The sequence below is a fragment of the Rhinoderma darwinii genome, chromosome 3 (assembly GCF_050947455.1).
Source record: "Rhinoderma darwinii isolate aRhiDar2 chromosome 3, aRhiDar2.hap1, whole genome shotgun sequence".
In the NCBI taxonomy this organism is placed as follows: domain Eukaryota; kingdom Metazoa; phylum Chordata; class Amphibia; order Anura; family Rhinodermatidae; genus Rhinoderma; species Rhinoderma darwinii.
This window is the reverse complement of record NC_134689.1, coordinates 63766258-63790400: the sequence shown is the minus strand read 5'-3', so window position 1 is coordinate 63790400 and position 24143 is coordinate 63766258. Positions and strand designations below refer to the sequence as shown.

General features: G+C 43.7%; 1 protein-coding gene across 1 annotated transcript in view; it reads right to left on the bottom strand.

The window, feature by feature from the left end:
- Positions 1-5242: 5242 nt before the first annotated feature.
- Positions 5243-24143, bottom strand: part of HBEGF (heparin binding EGF like growth factor) — a 353504-nt gene continuing 334603 nt past the window's right edge. Inside the window, exon 5 of the mRNA XM_075856379.1 lies at positions 5243-5468. Within this exon, the coding sequence (XP_075712494.1) occupies positions 5402-5468 (67 nt within the window). The 3' untranslated portion in view covers positions 5243-5401. The remainder of the gene's footprint in view (positions 5469-24143) is intronic.

Genomic DNA, 24143 nt, shown 5'->3' with positions numbered 1-24143 from the left:
GCACGCACGCACACACACACACACACACACACACACACACCTTGGGTGTAAACAAAGGGGTAAGCAGCAAAATATAAGTAATGGTTTCTACAGTAATACAATTGTGTTTTGGAAAACATAGGTTCCAAAAATCTTGGCACCCCTGTTATTAATATGTGAATAACAGCACTAGGCTGCTTTCTGTAATGGTTAAAGGGATTTTCAGGCACCTCCCAGCTAATGGGCAATAACCTACAGCTGCCATTACACATCGCTTTTCAAACTACTCACGCTGGAGAATCTGCACGGTTTTTGCGATCCCGTTGCCAGTCACGTTATGCCGACCCCATCTGATTTTCACTTGGTGACGTCCCGTTCATTCACTGCCCATGCTCCCTAATGGCCTGCTCAATGTTCAGAACGTCACTGCTGACGTTATGTCCAAGGGTGAGGCGGGTGAATACGTTCAATCATTCACAGAGCATGCACAGTTCAAATTAACAATTTGCCCTACGCATGCTCAGTACATTGCCTCCACTGTGCCTGCGCAAGAATTTTTTTTACTTACATAAGCCTTGTGGACTATCCTAAGCCTGCACTGATCTCAGCGGCCAATGAAACTGGAGCGGGCGGTCTTACCAAGGTGTGCTACGTCGAAACTGGAGCTGGATGAGATGCCAGCGCTATACATTGTGGTAGATGTAGTTTAGGAGGATCAGAAACTGCAGTGGAATGGAACTCCTAGGCGCAATAAAACAGAAAAGAGGTGCAGGAGAGTGGAGATTGTCAGGAAAGCATCAGAAACAAAAATAAGGTATTTGGGAGATTTATTGGAAGGTATTAACCCCTTAATACCGAAGTTATATTAAACCTTAATGACCGAGCAGTTTTTTAAGTTTTTCCATCGTCGCATTCAAAGAGCTATAACTTTTTTATTTTTGCGTCGACATAGTTGTATAAGGACTTTTTTTTAAATTGCGGGACAAGTTGCATTTTATAATAGCACCATTTTGGGGTACATATAATTTATTGATTAACTTTTTAATAACTTTTTTTAGTCGGGTACTGGAAAGAAAACAGAAATTTCGCCATTTGTTTTGCGTCTTCATTTTATGCTGTTTACCGTGTGGTATAAATAACATAATAACTTTATTCAGCGGTTCGTTACGATTGCGGTGATACCAAATTTATATGGATTTGTTTATGTTTTCCTACTTTTACACAGTAAAAACACATTTTTTTCAAAATTATTTGCTTTTGTGTCGTCATATTTTAAGTGCCATAACTTTTTTATTTTTTGACCGATGCAGCTGTATAAGGGCTATTTCTTTTTGCGGGACGACTTGTAGTTTGTATTGGTACCATTTTGGAGTAGATGCGATGGTTTGATCACTTTTTATCAAATTCTTTTGAAGGCAGGATGAACAGAAAACAACAATTCTGGCGTTGTTTTTTTATTATATTTTTTACGGCGTTCACCGTGCGGGTTAAATAATGTAATCATTTTATAGTTGGGTTTGTTACGGACGTGGCCAAATATGAGTAACTTTTAACTTTTTTTCATAAAGCATTTTGTAAGGGGAAAAAGTGTTTTTTTTTTTCACTTGGGAGATTTATTGATTTATTTAAAATTTATTTAACTTTTTTTTTAACTTTATTTTTAGTCCCACTAGGGGACTTTACTGTGCAGACTTCTGATCGCTATTGCAGTGTATTATTGCCGGTCAGTGTAAAACTGACAGGCACCTATTAGGTCATGCCTCTGGAATGGTCTAACAGGCAATTACTAAGGGCAGTCCTGGGGGCCTTTATTAGGCCTCCAGGATGCCATAGTACCCATCGTCACCCCGCGATGCACGCGGGGATGCTAGTGGGATGAGAGAGGGAGCCCCCTGCCTCTAAAATCAGTGAGATGCGGCACCCGCTATTCAGCACCACGTCTGAGGGGTTAAATATGATCGGACAACACTGCTAGTGGTCTCCGATCGTTGCCCTGAAACCCGAGGCTGTTACTAACAGCCCAGGCTTCAGCAGTACCCCGCACGATGCGGGGAAAGTTCTTCTGAAGTGCCGACGCATTTCCAGAAGAACTACCATGAACGGCCGACGTAAAAATACTATACGCCGGCCGTTAAGGGGTTAAGTATGCCCAGACCTTCAAAATGAGGGTCAGAAAACCCCTTTAACAAGGTTGGAGAACCCTTGTTGGGGGATCTTGGTTCAAACGGTCTGCATCTCCTTCCGTGCTAATAGTCCTTGATTTTAAAGAGGCATTGTCACCAGATTATAAATGCCCTATCTCCTACATAATCTTATCGGTGCTGTAATGTTGATAACAACAGTGTTTTTTATTTTGAAAAACAATCATTTTTGAGCAAATTATGAGTAATTTTAGATTTATGCTAATTAGTGTCCTAATGACCAACTGGGCGTGTTTTTACTTTTGACCAACTGTGCATTGTACGGAGGAGTGTATGACGCTGACCAATCAGTGACCAATCAGCATAATACACTTCTCATTGTTCCAGCCCAGCTTCTTTCACTGCACAATCACGCAGGGCTGGAACAGGTCAGCGTCATACACTTCTCTTCAAAATGCCCAGTTGGTCAATAATAAAAACAAGCCCAGTTGGTCATTAGGAAACAAATTAGCATAAATCTAAATTTGCTCATAACTTGCTAAAAAAAGTATCGTTTTTACCACTGTTGTTATCTACATTACAGCGCCGATCACATTATGTAGGAGATAGGGCATTTATAATCTGGTGACAGAGCCTCTTTAAGTGTACTTACATTATTTTAGTAATATGTAAAGTACACATTAAAAGACATATAAAGAGGTACATGCACATATATTCTTTAAATGTTGTCATATAGAATATATTGTCAGTTTATCATCTAATCTATGTAAGACCGAGACACTATTTTGTGATGGATGTACCTTCTATAGGCTTTGTGCTCTTTACATCTTATTGGCCTTAGATACAAGTGGTTAATAAATGCAGTTTTAATATATATGGAGATATGTGTTGTTGAAGGATTTGCCCGAGGACGATATGACACAGGTCTGGAACCTTGGCGTTGGTTAAGAAAAAAAACATCTAATTTATCTCTGTGGCATTTGATTCCAGTAACTAACTGGACTACACTAACATTTTACAATTCTGTTTTCTAGGCTTATTTTATAGCTAATCATTGTACTACAACCTGTGTAGCTGGTATGTACAAATATATGGTTAATGGTATAACAGGAAGTTAAACTACTAGGACACATATAAAACCACATATTAAATATACACATTTTTGTCTTGTTTTTTTTTTTTCTTAAAGAAGTTCTAAAACATTTTCCTTCCATAAAAACTGCAATGTGGTTCTGCATGTAAAGGCCACAATCTGATATTTTTCTGTGCTTGGGAGGATGTATTTGGGCAAAAGTTATTAGTTAGGCAGACTTGACATAGCCCATTACAAAATGTAAAAACATAAACAGAAGACTTTAACCCCTTGATGCACCATGACGCACCGGTACATCATGGTTCGGGGGGGGGGGGGGTGATGTATGAAGCTCGCTTCATATGCTGCGGGTGTTGGCTGTGTTTTACAGCCGACACCCAGGACTAATAGCCGGGAGGAGCGATCGTGCTGTTCCTGGCTGTTTAACCCATCAAATGCTGCAGTCAATCGCGATCGCAGCATCTGAGGCGTTGAAAAGAGGGGGCGGCTCCCTCCGTCAGCTCATCTCCCCCCCCCCCCGCAACAGATGCCTGTAAAAATGACGATATACTGCAACACATTAGTATTGCAGTATATTGTACCAGCTATCTAACGATCGGTGGTTCAAGTCCCCTAGGGGGACTAATAAAATGTGTAAAAAGAAGTGATACAAAGATTTTAGTAGTGCAGAAAAAGTTTAAAAAAAACACCCCTTTTGCCATTTTTCCTCTAAAGTAATAAAATAAAAAAAGTAAACAAAATTCGTATAGCTGCGTCCGTAAAAGTCTGAGCTATTACAATATAGTGTTATTTAACGCACACGGTGAACGTCACAAAAAATTAAAATTGGTCACCTTAGCTCCCCAAAAAAATCTAATAAATAGTGGTCAAAAAGTCAATAAAATTACAGCTCGTCCCGCAAAAAATAAGCCCTCACACCGCTCAATGCACGGAAAAATAAAAAAAATTATGGCTCTCTTTATTTGAACAAAAAATGTTTTGTTTTTTTAAAGTAGAAAAATATAAAAAAAATCTATATAGATTTGATATCACTGTAATCATATTGAGCCACAGAATAAAGTTAAGTTGTTGTTTTTACCACACGATGAAAGACGTAAAAACAGAACCCAAAAAATAATGGAGGAATTGCAGTTTTTTCCAATTTCAGCCCGCAAATTAAAAAAAATCAGCTTCCGAGTACATTATATGGTACTTTAAATGCTACCCATAGAAACTACACATCCTCCCGCAAAATAAAAGCCCTCACACCACTCTATGGATGGAAAAATTAAAACGTTATAGCTCTTGGAAGGGGGGGAAGTGAAAAACGAAAATGAAAAAATAAAAAATGGCTCGAACCTTAAACGGTTAATGTAGTTGGATTGTCATAATGGCACCTTGAGCAGGACGCCAGATCAACTAACGTAAAAAAAAGTTGCACATAAATAATATAGATTAACTCAATATACCTTAGTAAGAGTGTCTAGCACTTTTGTTACAACTATGCAACATCCTACTGAGTGCCCCAGAGTGGAAATTCATTTAAAGTGTAGCTAAACGTTCGACAAACTTCTGACATGTCATAGTGACATGTCAGAAATTTGGATTGGAGAGGGTCCGAGCGCTGAGACCCCCACCAATCGCTAGAACGAAGCAGCTGAAGTACTCATGTGAGCGCCCAGCTGCTCAGTGTCTGTTCGGCTTTTTCCGGAAATGAATGTATCGGTGTACAGACTCAATAGAATGTCTATGAGCCCGTACACCGATACATTGGCTTTCCGGAAAAAGCCGAACAGACATGAAGCGACTGAGCGCTCACACGAACGCTTCAGCTGCTTCGTTCTAGCGATTGGTGGGGGTCTCAGTGCTCGGACCCCCGCCAATCCAAACTTATGACATTTCAGAAGTTTGACGAACGTTTAGCTACACTTTAAGTATTTTAGTGGATGATAAGTGAAATACAGAGCAACAGTGTTGTTACCTGATGTTTTAGGAAGAATTAAAACTTTACTTATAAAGAACATTGAATTAAGACCAACACTATCTTGTTTTATAAGAAGGATAAGGTTTTAAATTTCACCAGTACAATGGCAATAAATAGACATCCATTTCCAGCTACGTAACATATCATTACATGAGATAGAAATTCAAGTTCGAGTCCATGTAGTTATTTATAATTTGACAGAATTATAATTAACTAAAAGTGTCCTTATGTAGGACCTGCAAATTTTAGTTTTTTCTCGTTGTTCACATTATAGCCTCCGGTCCTGTGATACCTTGAAAACATAAAAACAAAAAAAACTGTAAATCATTAAAAGAATACATACAGAAAATGAAATGCAGAGACGTTTGTTTAGATTTCATTATAACTAAACTATATTTGACTACTGAAGAGTGAATAGATGAAAAACATAAAATAATGGGGTAAATAGGGGGCCAACTGTGACTCTCGTACAAAGGCCCACATCCTGGGACTAGCTTTGCTTTTCTACACAAAACTGTATATTATTCATTAAAAAAAACTTCAAAAAACTTTTATATACTGATTAATTAGATTAATGTCAGGGGAAAGAAGAGGAAGTATAAAGGTAAACTAAAATAGCAAAACGAAAGGTACAGTATAAATTAAGCGATACATATTTAAATTGGATCTGTCAACTGAATTTGCTGCCCTATAGCATATTACAAATACAGGTCCATACTTCTATAAAAAAAAAAATTGTGCTGTTTGTGTAATATAGGCAATGAAAGAATACAGGTGATTCAAAGTTATGAGTCCGCCATATTCATGTGTGGAGCACTACCCCCAACATTTTCCACGGTGACTGACAGGCTGCTGTTTATATGTGAAACTCCATCACTGCACATACACATCTCTTCAGATTATCAGCCTGATAAAGGGTTATACCTAAGGGTATGTTCACACGAGGGCGTCCGTTACGGCTGAAATTACGGGGATGTTTCAGCCTGAAAACATCCCCGTAATTTCAGCCGTACCGGCATGTGCAGGCGCTTGAACGCCGCGTCAATTACGGCCGTAATTGGCGCTGCTATTCATTGGAGTGAATGAATAACGGCTCCAATTACGGCCAAAGATGTGACAGGTCACTTCTTTGACGCGGGCGTCTATTTACGTAATTCGGGGCAAAAACGCCCGATTTACGTCCGTAAATAGGCCGTGTGAACATACCCTAAGGGTATGTTCACACGGCCTATTTACGGACGTAATTCGGGCGTTTTTGCCCCGAATTACGTCTGAAAATAGCGCCTCAATAGCGCTGACAAACATCTGCCCATTGAAAGCAATGGGCAGACGTTTGTCTGTTCACACGAGGCGTATATTTACGCGCCGCTGTCAAATGACGGCGCGTAAATAGACGCCCGCGTAGAAGAAGTGACCTGTCACTTCTTTGGCCGTAATTGGAGCCGCTATTCATTGACTCCAATGAATAGCAGCGCTAATTACGGCCGTAATTGACGCGGCGTTCAAGCGCCTGCACATGCCGGTACGGCTGAAATTACGGGGATGTTTTCAGGCTGAAACATCCCCGTAATTTCAGCCGTTACGGACCCCCGCCGTGTGAACATACCCTAACTCGAAACATGGCTGTTTTCTCATAAACTGTGTATGACTAACTAAATTCACCAGCGGTGTTTCATCGTTCTGAGAATGAAATGTTAAAATAAAACCTACTTGAAGCATACCCTACACTTGTGCTTTTCCATTTCCCTAATTTATGGATGTGTGTTTGGATGGGAAGTGATCAAACATCCTGCAACGTGCATCCATTTACCACTACATTAGGAGATGAGATACCTGATTTTGGCAAAATTAGTCACAGTTGAGAGGGGCGGGGGAAATGCTCTCTCATGAATACAATGGATTCATATGGTGTAATCTTTCATTGCTGCTCTTGCCCAAACAGCACACAGGGCAGCCTGTTCAGATGACATATCCGTTTTAATCCCAGGAGTAACTCCTCTAGTCGGTACAAACGGTACGGTATCTAAGTGGAAGACTTTGAGACTGCTGAAAATGCTTATGGATATTATCCATACACCTTTTAATAAAATTTTACAGTTAAAATGTTCATAAAAAGTTGGGTAACTTTGTAAATACTTTGCTTTACTGTCTTTGCATAAATTTCAAGAAGTACAGTAAAAAATAGTGTAGTACCGTGTTAGCCAGAAACAATATGCAATGTTAAATACATTTGTGTCAAAAAAGACAAAAGTATAGAAGGTATGATACCTTTATTGGCTAACCATTAAAGTTCTATATGCAAGCTTTCAGAGCCCAGAGGTTTATTTCATGTAGTTTTCCAATTCATATATAGAGCCCCGCTCTTAACAATTTCTGCTGGTTTAGTTTTGTCCAGACAGTGGTTTAGCTCCATACTGCTATCTGTAAGCATACGTTCCTTCAAAGGGGCTGTCCAGTTTTTATTTTTTTAATTAGTTTTTTCATATAACAAGAAATCATAGAGCTTTCTAAGGCCTCGTTCACATCTATGTTATGTATTTCCGTTGCTCTGTTCCGTCATAGGAGCATAACAACAAGAAAACTACAGAACCATCGGATCCATTACATAACTTACACTATCGGCGCCCGATGGAACCAGCTGACTTTAAAGGGGTTGTCCGAGATATATTTTTATTTTAAATTTAAACACACAATGCACACATTAACTATTGAATAATATACTTACCTGTGCAATCTTGCTTCTGTTCTCCGTTCTGGCAGCTCTTTTCTTCCGATCACATGTCTTCTGACGTCACGTTTTCTTGCTCCTCCACTGTCGTGTCGTATCCCGATCACATGGTCTCGCCCCAGCGAAACCTCGGATGGGATACGACACGTCACTGGAGACGTGTCGTTTCTGCGGGTGCCCGCCCGCCCAGCCTATGCAGCTTTTGACTGTGAGCGCGCCTATGCGTGTTCACAGTGAAAAAAGTGAAGAGGGACGGCACCTGCGGACTAGAGAGGTACAGTGGCATCTGTACTATTAGTTCTTCCCCTATCAAAGCCTACACATAGTAGGCTTTGATAGGGAATTATACAATACGATGCAGCAACGGCCAGCGGTCAGGGACGGGTCCTTAAAACCCGAGCCATAGACTTTTTACGGCTCGGGTTTTAACTTGCTGCCCACGCGATCGGGCAGCTGAATGTCGGGTCTCCGGCTGTCAGTGACTGCCGGGGACCCTGAGGAGAGGATAGAAGCAGCTTTCGCTGCTTCTGTCTTCTCCGATGTCTTTTTACACAGCGTTCAATCAACGCTGTGTATAGGAATAGAGACAGCAGCAGCGGCGCTGTCTGTATTCCTCCCGGTGATCATGTGACTGGTCACATGATCGCCGGGTGCCGTTACTGGCAGACTGCTGCTGGGTCTTACTAGACCCAGCACAGCCCTATTAGTGACAATCGTCACTATGAGAGGGCTGATCTCCCCTGTAACTGGGGCTGCTGTGCAGCTCCAGTTACAGTGGAAAAGATGGTGTAAAATAAAGAAAAAATATATATAAAGTTCCCCAAAGGTCTCTTTTGACCTTTGAGGGACAGACCATAGTAATAAAAAAATAGTAAAGTACAAAAAAAAATTAATAATAAATACACATAAAATACCCACCCCCAAAAAAAAACCGTTCCCCCCGCCAATCATTGTTGTAATACTAGCGCTGACCCAATTACCTAATATAGACATATAATATATTAAAATTTACAGTAGACAATGACGATCACAAATAAAAGGTCTATTTTAGGGTAAAACTATGTTATTACCAAAAACAAAATAGCTGAAACGTAAAAAAGCTTATTTTTTTACTATTATTTTCAAACTTTATGAATGAAAATTCTAAAATGGCAAAAAAGGTGTGTATAAAAACGATAAAAAAATAAACCTCCATTGTCTACGGAAAAAACGTCGCAAAAATAACGTAGTTAGCCCAACAAATAAAAAAGTTATAGCCATTTAACGAACACGTGCTAAAAATGGCTAAACGGTGTCTCGTCGTGAAGGCGCAAAATAGCCCGGTCCTGAACTGGATAAGATCTTCTGGGGTCCTGTATCTAAGCCTACATTGTTAGGCTTAGATACAGGGTCTAACAAACAGTGTCACACATGGAGCCTGTATCTAAGCCTAACACAATGTAGGCTTAGATACAGGACCCCAAATTACATTCTTTTTATTCCTGTATAAGGGTATGTTCACACGGCCTATTTACGGACGTAATTCGGGCGTATTAACCCCCGAATTACGTCCAAAATTACGGCTTGAAAGCGTTGACAAACCTGCCCATAGAAAGCAATGGGCTGACGTTTGTCTGTTCACACGAGGCGTATATTTACGCGTCGCTGTCAAAAGACGGCGCGTAAATAGACGCCCGCGCCAAAGAAGTGTCATGTCACTTCTTCAGACGTAAATGGAGCCGTTTTCCATGGACTACATGGAAAACCAGCTCCAGTTACGTCCGTAATGGACGCGGCGTTCAAGCGCCTGCACATGCCGTTACGGCTGAAATGAATTTCGGCCGTTACGGACGCTGCCGTGTGAACATACCCTAAGATTAGTGTTTTGGGGCCCTGTATCTAAGCCTAACATGTGGTATTCTTAGATACATGGCCCATGTGTGACACTGTCTGCTTGGGTAATGTTACTAAGGCTACCTTGTGGTAGGCTTAGATACATGGTCTAACAGTATCACACATGAGCAGTGTATCTAAGCATCCCTCTTTTTTTTTTTTTTACTTAGTTATGTGTTTTTTACAGTTTGAGTCCTTGGTACTACATCAAGTTCAAGGACTACTTCAATGACACCTTTTTTATTTTTAATAAAATCGTTAACCAGTGTTGTGTGTGTTATTTCATTACAATATTTTTTTCTATGTACTTCTCATTTATTTAAAAATGTATTACTAGTTCATTATTAATGGCCACTGTCTAACAGCGTCCATTAGTAAGGCTTCATGCACGCTAGCGTGTGTATTTTCCGCGTGTGAAAAACTTGCGTCAATCCCATCCGTGTGTTTGCGTTAGGGCGGATTAACACGAACGTGCTATACGTCCGTGCAACCCACGTGGTATTCACGCGGGTCGCACGGACCTATGCAAGTCTATGGGGCAGTGCAGACAGTCCGTGAATTTTACGCAGCGTGAGTCCGCAGCGTAAAACTTGCGACCCATTGAAGTCAATAGGTGCGTGAAAATCAGGCGCACCCCATGGAAGCACTTCCGTGGGACGAGCGTGATTCGCGCAACAGCAGTAAAAGAATGAATGTAAACAGAAAAGCACCAAATAGAGTGTCATAATGATAGCGGCTGCGCGAAAATCGCAGCCGCGCATCCGTATGAACATGACACGGAGCTGTCAAGTGCATTTTGCTCACGCAAAATGCCACCGTATTTGTGTGCGCAAAACGCACATGCTCGTGTAAATCCGCCCTTATGCATCAGTGTGCTTTTCGATTGTCATGTGTTATTCACGCACTCACAAAGCCAGCCCATTTTTTTCTTCTTTTTTACAACAAATTGCTGTGTAAATCACGCACCAAACACGTGTGTGCTGTTTGTGGTTTTCACGCATGCATTGACTTCAATGTGAGTGTAGGTGCATGATAACGCGCCAATAGAGGACATGCAGTATGTTTCACGCAGCGGAATCTCGCTGCGTGAAAAGTCACGCATGTGTCAACGGCCCTATTGAAATAAATGGGTCGCGTGTGTTGTGCGTTTTTTCAAAGCACAGCGCACAGACTTGATTCACGCTAGTGTAAATCGCGCGTAAGGCCCCATTCACACCAGGGTGAATCTCGTCCGTGTGCTGATCGTCGAAACCACACACAGCACACGCGACCCATTTATTTCAATGGGGCCGTTTTCACGCAGCGAGAGTCCGCTGCGTGAAACATACTGCATGTCCTCTATTGGTGCGTTATCATGCACCTACACTCACATTAAAGTAGATGCATGCGTGAAAACCATGCACCAAACAAGCGCGTTTGGTGCGTGATTTAAGCTGCAATTTGTTGTAACAAAAAAATGGCCTTTCTGAGTGCGTGAATAACGCATGCCACTTGCTAAGCACACTGATGCATAACGCACACAAACTGACCCGATTCATACGCGTTTCTCACGGGCGTCAATCTTACACGCAAGTGTGCATGAGGCATAAGACGGGGCTGGACGTACACTAACCATCACTATGACCCTGGTACCCTCCGCCACCAGGGGTACTGGCATACCTGAGTAACATCCAGTAGCTGACCATCGCTAATACTGTGGTGGCCACAGCGCTGGCTGTTATTATTAGGCTGGGTTCACACGACCTATCTTCAGACGTAAACGAGGCGTATTATGCCTCGTTTTACGTCGGAAAATAGGGCTACAATACGTCGGCAAACATCTGCCCATTCATTTGAATGGGTTTGCCGACATATTGTGCAGACGACCTGTAATTTAAACGTCGTCGTTTGACAGCTGTCAAACGACGACGCGTAAATTGACTGCTTCGGCAAAGAAGTGCAGGGCACTTCTTTGCAACGTAATTTGAGCTGTTCTTCATTGAACTCAATGAAGAGAAGCTCAAGATATACGAGCGTCACAGACGCCTCGTATATTACGAGGAGGAGCATTTACGGCTGAAACGACACAGCTGTTTTCTTCTGAAAACAGTCTGTCATTTCAGCCGTAAATGCCTGCTATCGTGTGAACATACCCTTAGGGCACGTTCAGACGTGGCAGTTTTTATGCTTCAAATGTTGTTGCAGATTTAGGGGAAAGTACGCAACGAATCTGCACCAATATTTGCAGTTTTGACAGGTAATTCAGACGTTGCAGAAAACACAGCGGACTTGCCACAGATTTCAGTTTTTGCATTGCAAAGGCTGAAATACTTTGTGCCATTCCACTTCTCCACAACAGTCAGTGCATGCTGCGGCTAGAAATTTCTGCACCGCTGGCTATCGTCCGCAGACGAAGGTGGCGTTTTTGCGCAGGCAAAACACGCGGCATTTTGCCTGCGCAAAAGCCACTTACCTGCTCCGTGAGGCAGCATCATATGCATGGTTTTTGCGCAGCCGCCATCATTATGACACGCCATTTGAATGTTTGTAAACAGAAAAGCACGTGGTGCTTTTCTGTTTACATTCATCCTTTTGACAGCTGTTGTGCAAAACAGCCAGTTCGCACGGAGGTGCTTCCGTGCGGCAATGCGTGGTTTTCACGCACCCATTGACTTCAATGGGTGCGCGATGCGCGAAAAACGCCGGAATATAGAACATGTCGTGAGTTTTACGCAGCGGAATCACGCTGCACAAAAATCAATGACAGTCTGCACTGCTCCATAGACTTGCATAGGTCCGTGCCACACGTGTGAAAAACACGCGGTTTGCACGGACGTATATGGCGTTCGTGTAAATCCACCCTTAGGTAGACAGCGCCACTATGATTCCGGTCCACAACGGATTGATTTATGTCTCTGCCTAGGTCTATGTCCAAGCAAAGCGTGCAGGAGCGGAATCCCCGACCATAGTGGGATTCCACTACTCCGATAAGTTACAATAACGCTACGCACAATAGCGCTAGGTACAGGTGGGGGGAGGGGTAGTGTGTCATCTATGTAATAAAATTACTCCTCACAGCACAAAGTGCATGTGAGGAGGAGGAATGGTACATGAAGTACAATAACAGAGGCAGCATTAGGCTAAGTTCACACAGAGTATTTTGCCAAGTTTTTTTTAAACGGAAACAGCGTTGCAAAACTCGTCAAAAACGGCCCGAAAATGCGTACCATTGATTTCAATGGGAGGCATCGGCGTCTTTTTCCCGGGAGCAGTAAAACTGCCTTGCGGGAAAAAGAAGCGACATGCTCCATCTTCGGGTGTTTACGCCTCTGACCTCCCATTGATGGGAGGCAGAGAAAGCATATTTCGCGTTGTTTTATGCCCGCGCTCAATTGCCGCGGGTGAAAAACGCCACGAAAACAGACGCAAAAACAACGCCAAAAAGGCTACGATAAACGCCGCGAAAAACATTGCAAATAAAGCCGCGAAAAAAGACGCAAACAAAGAGGCAAAGAACGCCACGAAAAACGACAGGGAAAACGCCACAAAAGACACAATGAAAAACGCAGAAAAAAAAACGCAAACAACAACGCAAAAAAAAGACGCAAAAAACGACGCAAAAAAGGCTACGATAAACGCCAGGGAAAACGCTGCGAAAAACATCACGGAAAAAGACGCGAAAAAAGCCGCAAACAAAGAGGCAAAGAAGGGCTCGAAAAACAACTGGGAAAACGCCACGAAAGACGCAACGAAAAACGCAGCAAAAATAGCCGCAAACAACGACGCAAAAAAAGAAACAATAAACGACGCGAAAAAGGGTACGATAAACACAACGGAAAACACAGCAAAAAACATCGCAAAAAAAGATGCAAACAAACAAGCAAAAAACTGCCAGATAAACGAAGCGAAAAACGCCCCGAACAAAGCGGCAAACAAAAACGCAAACAAAGCCGCAAACAGAGCACAAAAAACTCGCAAAAATCAACGTGCAGGGAGAGGTAAATCTGTCGCAAACTTTAAGACGGAATTTTGAGGCAGATATTCCTCCTGCAAAAAAACTCTGTGTGAACATGGCCTTAGCGGAGAGACATGAGATAGAGGAGGGTGGACGAGGGTTAGGGTAGACACGAAGAGGTTTATAGACCTGAAAAGAGAAAGAAAACATAAATGTGAAAAACATAATGGGGGGGAGAACATTTGCCCACCATCCTTCAAGAATATCATCAAGAAGACAAGTCCAGTGAAGGATGTCAGCGGGGAGGAGCAGGGACAGCTCACATGAACTCTTGGAAGGTACGTGCACGCTCATTGCAGCCTGCAATGAGCGTGCACGGGAAAAAAGTTTCATAACAAGGAAAGATCAACAAACCAGACCTGAACTGCATGTAAACAAGCGGTGCTAAACTCAAAGCAGAAATGTGGTAAGTAGAATTTTTTTTTTTAAATAATGCTTTATTTAGGTTGTCTGTATAAGGGGTAATGTATGACACAGTTTTTGAAAAAATTTTGTTATCTCGGACAACCCCTTTAATGGGTTCCATTGAGTTTCCGCCATGGTGTCCGTTATTTTACCGGTCAAAATAGTGCAGCATGCTGTACTATTTTGTTCACAATTCTTGACTGGATCTGTGACAGAGGACATTAACTGAGCATTCAACGCAGATGTGAGCGAGGCCTAATTTACATGCATTTGAAATACTGCTCACACACATTTTTTATAACATTATAATCGGCCCCTTTCTATTCACAGTAGAATGGTGTAGCCTACAGATTAGTCATGTGTAATGCATCCATGAGTTAACAACATTCAGTTAGCAACAGGGTTACATGACATACACGTGTTGGGGTAACACAGAGGACACAGGCCTGTCTCTAGGTAATGTTGTTAATTAACCCCTTCCCGACATTCGGGTAGGGGAAGTATGGAATGGCCTCACGGAGTGAACCCGCGCCATACGATGCGGATGTCTGCTCTATGTTACAGACGACGCTTCAGAGTAACGAGCGACCGAAGTGTTTAAATCGTTAGAAAGAGGGGGGCGACCCCCGCTAACAGCTAATCGCACCTCCCACAATGCAATCGTGGTGTGGCGATGGTTGCTATTGCTGCCTGGAGGCCTAATGAAGGCCCCCAGGTCCGCCATCTTTGTGCTCCTATTAAGCGCTGCCTCCGGCTGCCTGTCAGAATCACGATATACTGCAATACATTAGTATTGCAGTATATAGTGCAAGCGATCTAACTGCTGGTTGAAGTCCCCTAGGGGGACTAATAAAAAAAGTAAGAATTAGTAAAATAAAGGTTTTTTTATATGAAAAAAAAAAATAATATTAAAAGTATTGACCCACAGAATAAAGTTAACATGTTCTTTTAATTGCACAGTGCCTTCCGTAAAAAGTAAGCGCAAAACACAATGGAGGAATCGCTGTTTTTTTCATTTTCTACCCCACAAACAATTTTTTCCAGTTTCCTGGTACATTATATGGCACAATAAATGGTGCTACAAAAAACTACAACTCGTCCCGCAAAAATCAAGCCCTCATAGGTTTATGCCTTTTGAAGGGTGGGGAGGAAAAAAATAAAAATTAAAATCAGAAAAATGGCTGCGGCGGGAAGGGGTTAAAGAGGCTCTGTCACCAGATTTTGCAACCCCTATCTGCTATTGCAGCAGATCGGCGCTGCAATGTAGATTACAGTAACGTTTTTATTTTTAAAAAACGAGCATTTTTGGCCAAGTTATGACCATTTTTGTAGTTATGCAAATGAGGCTTGCAAAAGTCCAAGTGGGTGTGTTTAAAGTAAAAGTACAACTGGGCGTGTATTATGTGCGTACATCGGGGCGTTTTTACTACTTTTACTAGCTGGGCATTCTGAAGAGAAGTATCATCCACTTCTCTTCAGAACGCCCAGCTTCTGCCAGATCACGCTGTGACGTCACTCACAGGTCCTGCATCGTGTCAGACGAGCGAGGACACATCGGCACCAGAGGCTACAGTTGATTCTGCAGCAGCATCAGCGTTTGCAGGTAAGTAGCTACATCCTGCATCCTACCTACCCCACACCACACTGGGATTGCTGTTGTATGTATTCACACAACTGGGTCTGGGTGTCGTGCCCATAAAAAACATCCGTCTAGGTCCATTATTTGATGGCCGTTTTGCATCTGTTTTGTATCAGTTCCATGTCCGTGTTTCCGTTCTTGAAGAATTTTTAAAAACAGATGAATTTGTGTATATAATGAAACAGTGCCCTCTGTATATAGTGCCACAGACCCCGCTGTAGACAATGCCATGGTGCCCTCTTTAGGTAGTGCCACACACCCCTTTGTACATAGTGCCACACACCCCTTTGTATATAGTGCAATACACCCTCTGTAGATAATGCCACAGTGCACTCTGTATATAATGCCACACACCCCCTGTAGATGCCGCAGTGTACTCTGTAGATAGTGCCACTGCTCTCTGTATATAGTGCCACACCCCCTGTAGATAATGCCACACACCCTTATATGTAGTGCCACACAACCCCTGTAGATAATGCCACAGTGCCCTCTGTAGATAGTGCCACACATCCCCCAGTAGATAATGCCACATTGCCCTCTGTAGGCAGTGCCACATTACCCCCTGTAGATAATCTCACACAGCCCCTTGTAGATAGCGCCACACAGCACCCCTTGGACATAGTGCCACACAGCGACCCCTGTACATAGCATCACACAGCGCCCCATGTAGTTAGCGCCACACAGTGCCCCCTGTGGATAGCGCCACCCCCACTGTACATATCGCTACCCCCCTTCCCCTGTAGATAGTGACACTGAAGCTCTCTCTAGCAGTGGAATTCCCGCGCAGAGATTTGCCGGCCCTGTGACAGGGGATTCCCTCAAGAAGGCGCCCCTAATGCCACAGTCCATGCAAGGACAGTGACGTCAGCGGGTACCTCTAGAAGTGGAATCAACAGCCAGAGTGTTGCTGAACCCACTGTCCATATTTGGACAGTGATGTATGGTTACCGCTAGAAGTGGAATCTCTGGCCAGAGTGTTGCCGACGCTCTGCTGGCTGGGGATTCCGCTCCACGAGAAGCCCTTGACGTCACTATCCATATATGGACAGTGACATCAGGGGCAACGCCTGAAGGAAAATCCCCAGCCACAGCATTGCCGACGCTGCGGTAGACGATTACCTCCAGGAGGAGCCCCGGACGCCACTGTCCATATATGGAGGGAATCCCCGGCCACAGCTACATTGGTACTTTCTACAGGGTGGTGTGTCACTAAATTTCGCTCCTGCTTGCATATACCTTCCAGCTGGGTGCTGCCGGACAGTGGATGCGGCAGGACCTGTCGTTCATCCAGCCATAGTTAATTAAGATAGGATACGGCGCCGGACCTCCCTAAACGCTGCAGGTAGCGTTTTTGGATACGGCTCCTGCACAGGTCCAGCGCCAGACCTGATGTCCCCTGTGCCAGAACAGATCCCATAGAAAGCTATGGGATCCATTCTAGCATCAGTTTCCCTCCGGCTGTTCTGCAACACGCCGGAGAGAAACTGAAACGGACATGTGAATGGCCCCTCAGTTGAATCAGCATCAGTTTTTTTTGTCTCTCAACTGATTACAACTGATGCAGAAACTGATTCGAAAATGTATCAGTAGCGACCAGCGTTTTCACATTTTTTTACTACAAAACCATCAGTTGTCATCGGTTGTCGTTACTACAAAACCATTAGGGCCTGTTCACATCACCTGTTCATTTCCGTTCCGAGGTTCCTTCGGAGGTTTCCGTCGGGTGAACCCCGCAACGGAAAGTGAAAGGGAAAGCACAGCTTCCGTTTGAGTCACCATTGATCTCAATGGTGACGGAAACATCGCTAATGCTTTCCGTTCGTCCCCATTCCGGCAGGTTTCCGGTTTTTCCGAATCAATAGCGGAGTCAACCTTGAGATCAATGGTGACTGAAACGGAAGCTGTGCTTTCACTTTCCGTTGCGGGGGTTCACCCGACGGAAACCTCCGACGGAACCCCGGAACGGAAATGAACGGTCATGTGAACATGGCAAATTAAGTCAAAATAAAAATTATTCCTGGCCAAACCCTTTGACCCTTTCAAAGGGAATAAAAGCAAAGTGAAGGTAAAATTAGAACATTTCATTTTTTTTTGCAGATATTAAATTTCAATGCTTTTTTCCTATAACACAGCAAGTGTTAACAGAGAAACGCAACTTGATATTTATTATCCTGATTCTGAAGTTTTTATCAATATCCCATATCTAGCCCTAGTGTGCTACTTTAGGCCTCATGCACACGAACGTATTTTTGTCCTCCCGTTAATACTGGCGTAAATACGGGTCCAGTGTTATTACACGTATTCCATCAGTATTCCACTCATATTTACGGACCCGTGCCCGTAAATACGGTCCCGTTGGTACCCGTATTCCACCAGTATTTACGGACCCGTAAATAAAACGTGGGGGCTGGAAATAATGCAAAACCATGTCCAAACCACTTAAGAGTCACATGATTGCTAAAACTCCTTTTTAGGTGCCATTTGTGCATTGAGAGAGCTGTGTGCGATTCCTGTGCTGACATAGTTTGGGATATTGGCGTTTATTTCGCAGCAAGGATGTCAGACACTCGTGTGAATGATGCTCTGCTGTACTGGCTTGTCTCGCGTCGATTTGGATAGCGACCTGTGCTGGACGAGGAACCGTTGAGGAAGAAGAGGACATATTTGGTTCCCCCCATTGTCTCCCAAAGGCCCAGGAAGGGACATTTCCATACCCTATACGATGACCTGCGGAAGCACCCGGAGAAGTTTCACAACTTCTGCCGCATGTCCATTTTCAGCTTTGATGGTCTGTTTTCGGACCTCCATCCCGGAATCACCTTACAGGACACCAACATGCGACGGCGCATCTCTCCGGAGGAAAGGCTCATTGTCACCCTCAGGTAAAACACATAATGTCCCCTTTGCCCATTCCTGCCATGTCCTGCGACAGTTAGTAGAACCATACATGTCCCATGTGCCCATTCCAGTCATGTCATGCATAACCGTAGTTGTCCCCTGTGTGAAACTGATGACCTGTTACCCTGTACCAGCAGTACTAATTTTTTGATGGCTTTCTTGACAGATTCCTGGCAACCAGCAACTCATTTGCATCACTGCATTTTGAGTTTTTTCTGGGTTGCTCAACTATTTTGCAGATCATCGGTCTGACCTGCCAAGTCATCTGGCAGCGTCTGGGAGCGTTGGTGATGCTAGAGCCCAAGGCAGAAGTTTGGCTATGGATTGCTGAGGGCTTCTACCAATCTCCACAGTTTCCCAACTGTGTGGGAGCGCTGGATGGGAAACACATTCATGTGAAGAAGCCGCCTCACTCTGGGTCCCTATATTACAATTACAAACAGTTCTTCTCGGTGGGGTGGTGCTGTTGGCCTTGGCTGACAGCGACTACCGGTTTGTGATTGTTGATATAGGGGCCTATGGGAGCTCCTCAGATGCTGGCATCTTCATGGCTTCCCGAATGGGTGAACGTCTTCTCTCCAACCAGCTTGCCATTCCTGAACAAAGACAACTACCTGGATCTTCCGGTCCACAGACGCCATTCGCCACCGTGGCAGATGAAGGTTTTGGCCTATCACGTCATGTGTTGCGGCCATTCCCCCGCTGTAATCTTGATGACCGGAGGCGCAATTTTAATTACCGGCTCACCCGTGCGAGACGGTATGTGGAATGTGCCTTTGGGATCCTGAGCAACAAATGGCGTTTATTCCAGAGCCCCCTTCAATTGGATCCCCAGAATGTGATGCTGGCTATCCAAGCCAACGTCATTCTGCACAATTTTTGCAGGATTCACGAGTCAACACTAGACATTGACCTGGACGATGTACCTGCAAATTCTTGCGTGAATGTGGACAGCACCCTGCATGGAAGACCCGGAGCAGCAGGACTGTTGACACGGGAATTCTATGCGGACTATTTTGTGTCCTCTGTTGGGGATGTCCCTTGGCAGATAGATGCAATCCACGGCGCAAATTAGTTGGATATGGAAAGTTATCATTTTTTAATTGGTTCCGGACTGTTTATTTTAGTTATTTTATCCTGGTTGGAGTTATTAGTTAGGGACTCGCAAGCCAATGAGGACCCTTGACGTGGGTTGCGAGCTTATGTATTTCTGCCGCAATACCATTGTATGTTTTGTAAGTTAATGGTAAAAGGAATTGTGTGCAGAAATACATACCAATACCTCATTACAATTATGATATGTTCACTTTTTCAATAAATGAAAATGCAAACACATTGACAATGTCACTTTTGGGTGTTGGTTAAAAATCACACACATTCACAAAAAAATGTTTAAAAAATCCATACCAACAAGAAGTGTAACGTGGTAATCTACATACAACGTTCATTCCCATACATGTGAAATGTATTTTTCATAATAAGCATAAAAAAAGACAATGCAAAGTACTTTGGTGCAACAATTTTTTTAGTAAAACAACCACAAATATAAAAACAACAAAACAAGAGTGTAAAACAAAATAAAACTACAAACGGACAAATTCCTCATTCGAAGGCACCGCCACGTTAGCACCTTGCAGTTCCGCCCCCTGCACTTGCTGGTACGCATGTTGGCCACCAGAAAACTGTCAGGGGGAAGAGAATGTTGAACGATCCTGGCTGAATTGTGGCTGGGAGGAGGGCACATATCCACGATAGGTCGATGCACACAGCGGCGGTGGGGGTGGAGTGCTAATAGCGGAAAAATGCATGACATGCCTGCTCCGATGAAACTCTACTGCATTGCAGAGTTCCATCGGAGCAGGATTGTTCATGAATGTGTCAATGACAACAAGGATTGCCAATTGGCAGCGAAGGTGTCTTTCAGACGGCATACTTTTGAGGTGTTGAACGACGGTTTTGCCAAAGGCGTCCTTCGAAATGTCCTCAGATCTTCGTTGTAGATGTGCCTGCACTTGCGTGTCTATAGACTATAATCTCTCCCCTTCCTGTCGTTTGCGATTACGACAACGTCGTGGTGGGGCGATGTCCTATCCTCAGGCACAAGCGTATTTTCCTCTGTATTCGTGGTCCCGGACGGAGACTCCACCAACGTAACGTCAGAGTCAAGTTCTGGAAGATTATCGCTAGTTCTATGTTTAAAATAAAATTATTGAATCAGTTCAATATAGGTTGCTAAAATATTATTAAAGCTTTTATAAAGGAGATAAAAAAAAATGACGTATACAGCTATGATGTCACACAGGTATCTGTGGGACACACCATATCCCCATGCGTTACATGTAAACACTGTAGCGTCCATGGCCACGGGCCGTCGGGTTTACTCACCTCCCGACGCCCGCAGCCATGGATCTGTGAGCGCTGGCCTCCGTCTCCCTCCTAGGAGATGCCAGCGCTCACTTCCGCTCCGTTCGGCTGGGTCCCGTAGGGTGCGCGCGCACGCTAGCACCCGGCCTCAAAGGGCCAGCGCGCGCAATTAGGAAATCGTCATCACTATCAACTGCCACGATTTCCTGGTCTATAAGGCGTCTGGCCTTCTAATCCTTGCCTGAGCGTTGTTAGTCTTTCCCAGTCTGTCTCGCAATGGTCCCTTAGTGTCTCCCGTTCCAGCTGTTACCCGTGCACTGTCACCGTTCCTGTATTCCGTATTGTTCCTGTGCCTACCAGCGTCAAGTGTCTTCTGCCACGTCAAGTGCCATCTGCCACGTCAAGTGCCACCTGCCACACCAAGTGTCATCTGCCACGCCAAGTGTCTTCCGCTTCATCGGATACTGCCGGCCACGTCTGGCGCCACCTGCCGCACCTGCCTCCATCCGTGCTGAAGCCACAGCCACCGTCCGGACTATTTCAGGTACCCAAGCATTACTGTCTGCCATTGACTTCCGCATAGACTGTGACCTGGTCAGCTGCCTCCCCACTACGGCGGAGCGGCCTAGTGGGTCCACATACCCTGTGTCCGTGACAAACACAATATCAAGAATACATGTCCCCTGGCAACAAAGCAAGGTGTGACGGATGGGGCTATGCGATGTCACACAGGTATCTGTGGGACATACCATATCCCCATGCGGTTAAATGAAACACAATATCAAGAATAACATGTCCCCTGGCAACAAAGCAAGGTGTGACAGATAGGGGCTATGCGATGTCACATATGTATCTGTGGGACATTACATATCCCCATGCGTTTAAATTATACACAATATCAAGAATAACATGTCCCCTGGCAACAAAGCAAGGTGTGACGGATGGGGCTATGCGATGTCACACAGGTATCTGTGGGATATACCATATCCCCATGGGTTACATGCAAACAAAATATCAAGAATAACATGTCTCCTGGCAACAAAGCAAGGTGTGACAGATGGGGCTATGCGATGTCACACAGGTATCTGTGGGACATAACATATCCCCATGCGTTTAAATTAAACACATGTCCATCACAGCTTTCAAGAACTGTAGTTGTTGTGTAAATATATACATCCTTTTTTTCAGCTGTCCTTCGCGGCTTCGACCTTTTGACACCATCTCGCGGCGGAATTGGTCGCGACAGGTGCTCCATCGTGACTTAGCATTAGACACTGTGGGAAAAAAAACAAACAGAATTGTAGTATACATTTGAATTAAAACAAAGGGCGATTGCAATAACATTTGGGGGGAGGGGGTAGCAACATACTTAGTGTGCGACGCTCTCACACCGTCACCGACTCCCATGCCTCAGGATGGAGGGACTTCACCACCTCGTTCCACGCTTAATCCTTTGCCACAGTATCTTTATACTCCTCCAGGCGTTTGTCCCATATCACTGGGTAGTCTTCGACAAAGGAAATGAGGCTCTCCACTTTTGTCAGTGCCATTTTTGTAACACTTTCTCTTCATCCACTCTTATAATAAATGAAGGCTGTGGCCTGCAGATAGGGAAATCCCCTGACGTCACCTAGCAACGCTCCCGTAATTACGGGTGCACACACGTAGCCACCCGTATATACGGGAGCCCCATAGACTTCTATGGGGCTGCCCGTGCCGTTATTACGGCCTGAAATAGGACATGTTCCATATTTTTCAACGTCACGGGCACCGTGACTCGTACCTGTGACCAATAGAACTCTATGGGCCCATAATTACGGCTCGTAATTACGGGGGTTTTTACGTTAGTATGCATGAGGGCTTACTGAAACACAGGCCTCAGAAATTAAGGAGCATTTTGTGTATTCTGGGGCCTTTTTATTAGGATATTTCTAGGCACCACTATATATTTGCAGGGGTATTTCTGGTCGAGCGAGTCTTTTCTTTCCATCTGATGTAATAAGGCTGTTCACTAAAGCATACTTTTTGGCACTGGCACGTTTTCTTCTCCCCCTCTACTTCTAGGGTTATCTATGTGGGATTGGAACTTATTAAAACTTAGACCCATTTGGGGTCTATCGTATATATATTTTGTGTGAACTTATAACAGCCCTCTAATTTGTACATATCATCCAGCCTTTGGGTCTCGCTCCAATATACCATATATTTTAACTAGTCTTGTCCATTCATGTTTTTTAGCACGGTCTGTCTTACTTGTTAAATCTGCTATATTCTTATATACAAATAGCTATATGTTCTGTTTCTTCGGTATAGTTTACTGAAACACAGGCCTCAAAAATGAAGGAGCATTTTGTGGATTTTGGGGCCTTTTTATTAGGATATTTCTAGGCACCACTATATATTTTTGCAGAGGTCTTGAGGTACCAACACATAAAAAACACCCTTAAAAATACCCGATTTCGGAAACTACACCCCCCCAGGAACTTCTTAAGAGGTGCAGTGAGCATTCTGACAACACAGGTGTTCCATACATTGTACTAGAGAATAAGGCTGTAAAAATGGAAAATATATTTTTTCCTAATAAGATGTCGTTTAAAAAAAATTCATTTTCATAAGGAATAAAAGGAGAAAAAGCCCCCCAAAATTTTTTCTAGCAATTTCTCCCTAGTACGGAAATGCCCATATGAGGTCATAAACTGCTGTTTCGGCGCATGGCAGGGCTCAGAATGTATGGAGTGCTATTTGGAATGAAGATTTTGCAGGACTGGTTTCTGTCTATTCAGCCTCTATTCAGCTTATTAGCTATATTCTGCCCCTATTCTTCTGTCCTCCTGTATACTGCCTCTATACTCCTGTCTTCCTGTATACTGCCTCTATATTCACACGACAGTGAAAAAAAAATTCCAATAAAAACTATTCAACTTTCAGTTTTTCATGGCCATTTTGCATCAGTGTGTCTCTAAATTTTCATCCATTTCCAGTCCGTCTATCCGTTTTTAATGGCCATTTGACATCCATTTTACAGTAAATCAGTTTTTCATGGCCGTTAAAAAAAACATGTATATGC